The sequence below is a fragment of the Drosophila subobscura genome, chromosome E (assembly GCF_008121235.1).
Source record: "Drosophila subobscura isolate 14011-0131.10 chromosome E, UCBerk_Dsub_1.0, whole genome shotgun sequence".
Classification (NCBI taxonomy): Eukaryota; Metazoa; Arthropoda; class Insecta; order Diptera; family Drosophilidae; genus Drosophila; species Drosophila subobscura.
This window is the reverse complement of record NC_048531.1, coordinates 12916106-12923979: the sequence shown is the minus strand read 5'-3', so window position 1 is coordinate 12923979 and position 7874 is coordinate 12916106. Positions and strand designations below refer to the sequence as shown.

Genomic DNA, 7874 nt, shown 5'->3' with positions numbered 1-7874 from the left:
ACCCCGAGATTCATTTAAATGTTTATAAAGTGTGTTTTATTTAATTTTACACACTCGAGTATTCAATTAGAGTATTGGACTGTTGCCCTTACTCTTAGCATTACACACATTTGAGTCCAGCTGTAACTGAATCATTATATTGAACAGCTGTACCTTCCACTTGATAGATGGCTCTTTCGCGAACCCAACTAAATGTCTTCGAGGCGTTTAGATAATGTTTAACACAGATTGGAATCAGTTGGCTGTGTACACTGCTTGATAGATTGTTTGGCATGGTGTTGGAGCGAGCCGCTGGAGATAGCAGCAACCTGTAGCTGTAGCCTCTTCAGATTATGAATCGCTTGTCTAGCAGTTGTCAGTGATATCTAAGCGCTGTCCCACACACCTGCCCTGCCCTGCCCTGCCCTGATAGTGGTGGTATCTACTGCAGTTGCCTGTAATTGATAGAGCAAGCGATCCGATGCGAAAAGAAAACGAAAGGGCTGGCAGCCCGTCTTGTTGTTTGCCAAATCGGCTCCCAAGACAGTTATCTGTTGATTGCCCGACCGCTAATACATGGGCAAACACAGTGGAACGGCTCAAAGTCTTACAGTAAAAGCATTTTATTGACAAACTGAATGGACAATTCGGTAAACACAATTGCGGCCAGCTTAGTCGACAGTGTAGGTGAAGGCAAAGCCTGCCTCCGATTGCCTATAAACGTCGTCGCTGTTGAACAGCACCAGCAGGGGTCCAGGATTGTTGGCTGAAAAGGAAAGAAACGCACCGAAACGTTGAAAATGGGAAGTAGTTGGGTGCAAAAAAGCATAAAAATACATCGCATTCGATGTGTTTCCATTCTTATGGCAGCTTTCCTATAAAATAAGCTTGGGAATGCTCGGGAACACTCACTTGATATGACCACATCCTTCTGGATGGAGCCGCAGAAGTAGGTGGCGTGCTTGTGGCTGTCCTCGAGCGTGGCCTGGGGCACCATGAGGAAGTCGGCATCCAGATCGCTGGTGCTGTCGCTGCTGTAGCACGAGTTGTCGGTCATCAAGGTGCTGGCCGACTCCTGAGCGCCGACGTTAAAGTGGTAGGCGCGAATGCTGTTGTGGCAAGAAGTTGGGGGTTAGGTTGGGGACTGCCACACACCGATTGGTGTTGCTGGAATGCTTACGTGAGTGCGGAGGTGGATTCGGTGCGACGGAAACAGATGGCGTAGTTCATGCGGGAGGGATAGATGCCGGCACCCTCGTTGTAGTTGAAGGACTTGACGACGCCCTTGGCGTGGGGGAAGTACTGCAGGCAGCCGGGCGGGGCCACAAAGAAGCCATCCTTGATGGTGCTTGCCCTAGTCTCGACATCCACGAGATCCCGCACGGACGCTCCCTCGGGACACTCCAGCTGTGTGACGGTCATGTCCCAGAAGGGCGTAGGCAGGCCAGTGGAGCCGGCACGATTGGCCAGGGAGAGGGTTAGATCCACCGCGGACTCGCCGTCGGTGGCATTGAACGGCACATAGATGTGCTGCCAGATCTCAGATCCGCACAGCTTCAGGCCGTTCACCTCGAAGTAGTCCCTGGTGCACTCGGCATAGGTCAGCCCCGAGCCCGGCTGCGTCTCCAGCGTGGGCTGGGCCAGAGTCATGGCGAAGTCGATGCGCAACTGGCACACCAACTTGCTGTAGGCCTTGATCTGGTACTCGCACACCCGCGGCGGCAGGCCCGGGTTCACCAGGTTGATGTTCTTCGAGGAAGTGCTTCCGCCACACACAGGCGTTGCCACCGAGGCGGCCTGTGCGGCAGACACAGCCACGAGCAGGAGAAAGGCGCTTGCAATGTAGTTGTTCATTTTGTTGGAACTCCCGAGTGATCGCTGCACGGTGCCTTTTATGGGGCTCGTTAACAATGGCAGGCACTCGCAGCAATGTTAATTGGCAATGTTTCAGTGTCGCCAAACACGATCGATAAGGTTTATCTCTGCCCGAGCGGGGGGGCCCACCTGCCATTTGTCGAGAGAGTAGCAATTTTCACAAACATTTAACACTGACAAGAGTCCTCAAAATCAACAATTTTTGCCAAAAATAACCGATGGATGCATAGGACAGTTTCGAACAAAAATTTGAGGAATTTACCTTTCCAATCATATCTGTTTGCTGCATTAATGATTAATGGTGAGCTCTGCTGTCGATACGGCCATTGGTTGATAGGGAAACAATCAAATTTGCTTGTTAAATTCCCATCTATTTATATCCCTTCATGTATCATTGGGTCTTACCGATGATCCTACAAAGATACACCTCGAACGTGCTTATCAACAAATATTTAATAACACCCATTTTTGGCTGCAACTGAAATTAGAAGCAATCTCTCTCTCTCTCTCTCTCTCTCTTTCTGTCAGCACAAAAGACAAAAACCTCTTTCTTGCTTGAAATTTTATTGTGCAATTCTGCATGTAAAAGGTAACAGTTATTTTGTAATTTTCCGGCGCAGAGAAATTTATCTCTGAGAGCATTGTGTGCGTGTGCAACTTTTCATTTTTTGACATCATCATTACTCATCATCGTCTGCCTCGGATGGGTCCATGTATCATCACCATCTCGATGCGGTATGATGACACTCGATAATGAGATACCAATGGTGAGAAATTGTAATGTACGAGCATGTATGTATGTATGTCTCGTGCAGGGAGAGTAAGTACATACGATGAGGAGAGTGGGCAAACATAACCCAGTTTCAGCGGATCGAAGATCCCATTAATGAACATTCCGTTTAGGTTCAATGACTGGGCTGGGTAAATACTCGAAGAGTTAATAGAGTTAATAGAGGCGACTAGCGTGCTTTTGAATATTCATGGGGCGCTGAGAGAGCATACAAATATGCGTACTGGCACTGGGACTGGTGCTGGGAACTCTTCTTACTTCTTACCAAATATTGACACGGCTGGCTTCTAACACGAAAATCTCATCACCGCATCGGCGTTGCCAGAGGCGTTGCCTCCGCTTCTTCTATGGCGCTGATGGTGCTGGCGCTGCTGCTGCCCCCGCTATCCGTCGTATAAAAGCAGCCCACAGACCGGCAGACTCTCACAGTTGATGTGAAAGTATAGCCGGGAATAGAACAAAGCCAAATAAAGCCAAGTGAACGCATTATGTTGGTAATTTCGCTGCTACTCGTGTGGTGCATGGCAGTCGCGCATGCGGAGACCTTGACCGACTTCAGCTTAAGCCCAACGCCCAATGCCACGGTCACAGAGCCACCGGGGATGTGGCGCCAGGCGAGGCGACGCAGTACTCTGGAGGATACGTGCATCACCACCAGCGGCATCACGGGCACCTGCCTCTCCCGCTTCAAGTGCATGCGACAGTCGGGCACCGTCAACGGCTATTGCGGCACCTACGGTGTCTGCTGTGAAAGTGGGAATTACTCGTTGGACTACTCATTTATGCACCAATCAAGACTAACATATCTCTCATCCTCTCTTCGCAGCGAACATGCAGAGCGGCTCGAGCACGCGCCAGAAACGGATCATCATCAAGAGCCCCGCGGCACTGACCAGCGATCTGAGCACTTACACCATCGAGGCATTCAGCGTCAACGTGCAGCAGCTGCGCATCGACTTTGAGCAGTTCGAGCTGAACCAGCCCGTCCTCACGGACGCTATGCTAGAGTGCCGGGACTACTTCGAGGCGGGCGGCTTCAGGCTGTGCGGCGTCAACAGCGGCCAGCACCTTTATCTGCCCTTCAATGTGGCCGCCGGCATAGAGCAAGTGACGCTGACCTTTACGGTGCCCACACGCTGGACGGGCTCCATCTGGCGTCTGATCGTCACCCAGCTGGAGGGTCCGACGGCCAGCACCAAGCGCCGCTCCAGTGCCACCAGCTCCTACGCGGGCAGCACCAATACGCTGCAGGATCTGCGCAACATCTTCGCGTCGCACCACGCCGACTACGAGCTGCTGGCACCGGCGGGCTGCCATCAGTACTACACAGAGCTGACGGGCACCATTCGCAGCTTCAACTACCAGGCGATGCTGGGCAGCAACTACATGCCCGACCTGAACTACAACATCTGCATCAAGTCGGTGGCCAGTGCCAGCATGATTGAGTGAGTGAGCCCGAGGGGGGAATATATTGTGGTGGGCAGCATTAACGAGCTCTCGAATATTCGCAGATACGCCTTCAGCAAGTTCTCGATGTCGATGCAGATTGGAGATGCCGAGGGATATGACGAGTTCTGCCGTGCCACCGTCCACACGACGGGCCGGCAGGAGGACTACCTCATGATACCGCAGGGCATTCTGGCCAAAAACACCGCCTATCAGCCCACCTACTACTGCGGCACCAATGACAACCTCTTGGTCTATGGTAAGTCAGTGGGGAACAGGGGACTGGCTGCCGCTCTGATATTAAGTTACCGTTATCTCTTCACAGCCTCACCGCCCTACCTCATGCACTTCTCCAGCGACGATCTGACTCTGGACGAGTCCATGGAGACGGGCTTCAGCCTGACGTACCGCCTCAGGACCTCAATCCTGTAGTCGCTGGACTGGCAGGACTTCGTTTTAAGTGGCCATTTAAATAGGTTTTTGATAGGTTTTTGTATCAGGTTATCCTAGAATTTAATAAACTAGATTCCAATGTCTTTAAGTGCAGTCAGTGCGAGCTTAAAGCTCTCTATCTCTATCTCTATCTCTCTCTAGTTTGACTTTCGCAATCGGCTAACGAGCTTGTCAGAGCTCAAACGAGGGGATTATGATGGCAGGCTTTGGGGATAAAATGTATGTACAGACATACATATGTATATATGTACCTGTGTATGTATCGAAGATACGCAAAAAGTTCGAGAAACGCATTAAGGAGCTCCGTGTGCGGTCAGCGACACGATTATCCTTTTAGTTGCGTAATTAGTGTGATTAAAGCCGAGCAGAGTAGAGCAGCAAGGCGAAGCGTAGCGCGTTCCGCTGTGGAGAGTGGGGCGGATGTGAAGCCTCAATGGGGTTCCGCATTGCTCCGTGCATTGCCACACGCAACAGCACCCCCAGCATAATGGAGAAGAACGGCAAACAAATTCAAATGTATAAAACGCACCATTGGCAGCATTGAGCTGTTAGCATCGAGCCTCTCGCTCACTGTCTCTCTCTCTCCCGGAGCCACCTTTCACTTTGACAAGGTGCTAGATTTTCTAAACCGCTAATTGCCAGACTACATCGCATTCCGTCTGCGATCCCAGCTCGAGCTCTGAGAATTGTTCGCCCCCGCACGCAGCCAAACAAGTACAAAGTACACATGTATGAGTGTGTGTATACGTGGGCACCCACTCCAGTGACGTGAGTGGTGTAAATTGTAAAATAAGCCAATCGGGCACAGGCCCAATCCCAACGGTCAATATTGATGATTGGCTGGGGGGGTCTCTTTATGGCTGGATTAGCGTGTTCGCACCTGCCGTGGGCAGCCCTATAAAACGGTGTGGGGGAGCGGTGGAGCCTAAGCAAAGAGTCCCAGAACAGCGGCCATCCGATTGCCATCATTAATGGTTGCCAAAATGGAATAAGAACGAGAAGGGACGTGTGAGACGCTTCTTACGCTTCACAACTTTTATACCCGGCACTCAGTACTACATCTGCAACTTAGCGGTTATTTGTCAAATTTTACATTTTTTCTTCATCTGTCATCTACATCAACAACAAAACATGGAAACCAGTAACCTTCTGCTGACTTCTGTTCGCCTGGTACTTTGTCTGAAAATTTTCCTGTTTTCGGCCAGGAAACAGGAAACAGGAAAATTTTCAGACAAAGTACCAGGCGAACAGAAGAATTGAAGGTAACTGAATTTCCATGTTCACTGTGTCAAAATCTGGATGCTGTGAAACCGCAATTCATTTTTCAGTCGCCAATTAACTAAAATGAATTGAGGTTTCATAGCATCCAGATTTTGACACAGTGAAAAAACATGGAAACCAGTAACCTTCTGCTGACTTCTGTTCGCCTGGTATTTTGTCTGAAAATTTTCCTGTTTTCGGCCATTTCAGTGGACCAATTTCAAAATTTCACAGTGGCGCCCCAACACAGAGCGGCCAACTCTCGAACTACGATATTTTAGTTCCATAAATGGCCGTAATAATCACGGTGGCGCCACTGTGCGAACGCATTTTTAGTTTAAGAAATGGCCGTCGTGATCGCGGAAGCGCCACTGTGCTAACTACGTGGTTGGTTCACTACAAGAAAGTGTTTGTTGTACAACAATAACAAAAACATCTTTTGATGTACACGTTTTTTTTTACAACAAATTTTGAGAACAACGACAGAACAGATTTGTTTTCTTCTTTTCTCCTATACTTGTGGGCCGATCAGAATGTGCCACACCTTTTCGTAATCAGGAAAACTTCCCCGATCCTTTTCAATCTCTCTCGCTTCAAGGACATCAAGGATTAAGGATTCAATTGCACATATTTCCCATTCTCATAATAAATACAATTGATGTTAGGTATATGTATGTACATTATGTATACTTCTTTTATTTGATATCTTCGCCTAGAATTGATTCTTAATTGCTTGGTGGAGGCACAAAGTTGTAGGCGACAATCTCCAGCTGCTCCTGCCCGAACACGTACTCCAGAACGCCGCTGACTTTGTCCCATTCCAAGCCATCAATACCGCAACCGATGCGCGGTATGGCCAGCTGCTTAACGATGTTCTTGCGCTGCGAAAAGGTTCGAAATGCATAAGCAAAGAATTGATCTAAAAGTTAGCGCAAGCCACTCACCATGTGTTCGCGCATCTGCTACAGAGATGACTGCAGCGACTCGTATGTTGGTTTTCCCCAGCTTTGTGGCTTCGTCACCAGATAGTAAATGTAGCGATCATTATCCTTGAGCACAGCCACATCACCGCTGGCCGCCTTCTGGGCACGCAGCTCATCGACCTTGCCGTAGACCTCCTTGAACTTCACAGCTATGCCTGCGCCCATGGCCAAGTCAGCGCCCACGCAATGGGCCAGCGAGTGCGAGACTTTGTCTTCAGTCAGCATGTTTATTAAGTGATAACATTGAAAAATTTGAAAAATAGCGCGCATAGATCACCAGTAATCATTGTGGCTATAATAATGATCCAATCTGATCCCAATTTGGTGATCTGATAGATATGGTCATTCCCTACGGAATGGCGTTTTTAGTTTTCTGTTATCTTCAAAATTGTAGATTTGGGAGGTTTCTGGTGCCAAAATTTGGTGGCTCTAGCTCTTATAGTCTCTGAGAACTAGCCGACAAACAAGACGGACAGACGGACGGACGGACAGACGGACAGACGTACAGACAGACATGGCTCAATCGACTCGGCTATTGATGCTGATCAAGAATATATATACTTTATGGGGTCGGAAACGTTTCCTTCTGTGCGTTACATACAACCGTTATCCGCACAAATACAATATACCCTATTTACTCTTCGAGTACCGGGTATAATGACGGAGCCCCACAACTAAATAAATACAAAAATAGTCCAGCAAAAGTTATATTTATGAGCAAGCGACTCGTTCAATGGTTAACGAATCTTGATAAATATTTTTTTTTGCGTTTGCATTTTATAGTAGTTAGTGCTACCCTGTAGGCTGGGTTGGCATAGTGGGCATATGTATGCACGGGCAGGTAATCTCTTACATATCATACAATATCAACACACAAGCACACAAACGGTATCAGACTGTCGTTTCGGTTCGTTTCCACTCGTTTCCTTTGTTCCGTTTTTCTCTTTTTTCTGCGCTGGCCTGGACACAAACAACAAGCAATAAAGCAAAGTTCCGTTGGAATGGTTGGGAAGGGTTGCCGCAGGTACAAAACTGCTAAATGTTGCTCATAAATTAACGGTAAACTAAACTGCAAGCGTGGGAGGGCA

The 7874-nt window shown here is 48.6% G+C and overlaps 2 protein-coding genes and 1 pseudogene across 2 annotated transcripts; 1 reads left to right on the top strand and 2 right to left on the bottom strand.

Annotated features, from left to right (window-relative positions):
• Window positions 1–584: 584 nt before the first annotated feature.
• LOC117890602 lies at window positions 585–1861 on the bottom strand. Its single transcript, XM_034795541.1, has 3 exons — window positions 1160–1861; window positions 892–1088; window positions 585–745 (listed from the first exon to the last, which is right to left on the bottom strand). The coding sequence occupies exons 1-3, from the start codon at window positions 1831–1833 to the stop codon at window positions 651–653; spliced, it is 966 nt and encodes a 321-aa protein (XP_034651432.1). The 5' UTR covers window positions 1834–1861; the 3' UTR covers window positions 585–650.
• Window positions 1862–3084: 1223 nt separating this feature from the next.
• LOC117890601 lies at window positions 3085–4635 on the top strand. The gene is made up of 4 exons (XM_034795540.1): window positions 3085–3397; window positions 3471–4089; window positions 4156–4349; window positions 4416–4635. The coding sequence occupies exons 1-4, from the start codon at window positions 3133–3135 to the stop codon at window positions 4520–4522; spliced, it is 1185 nt and encodes a 394-aa protein (XP_034651431.1). The 5' UTR covers window positions 3085–3132; the 3' UTR covers window positions 4523–4635.
• Window positions 4636–6546: 1911 nt separating this feature from the next.
• LOC117889712 lies at window positions 6547–7011 on the bottom strand (annotated as a pseudogene).
• Between the last annotated feature and the right edge of the window lie 863 nt (window positions 7012–7874).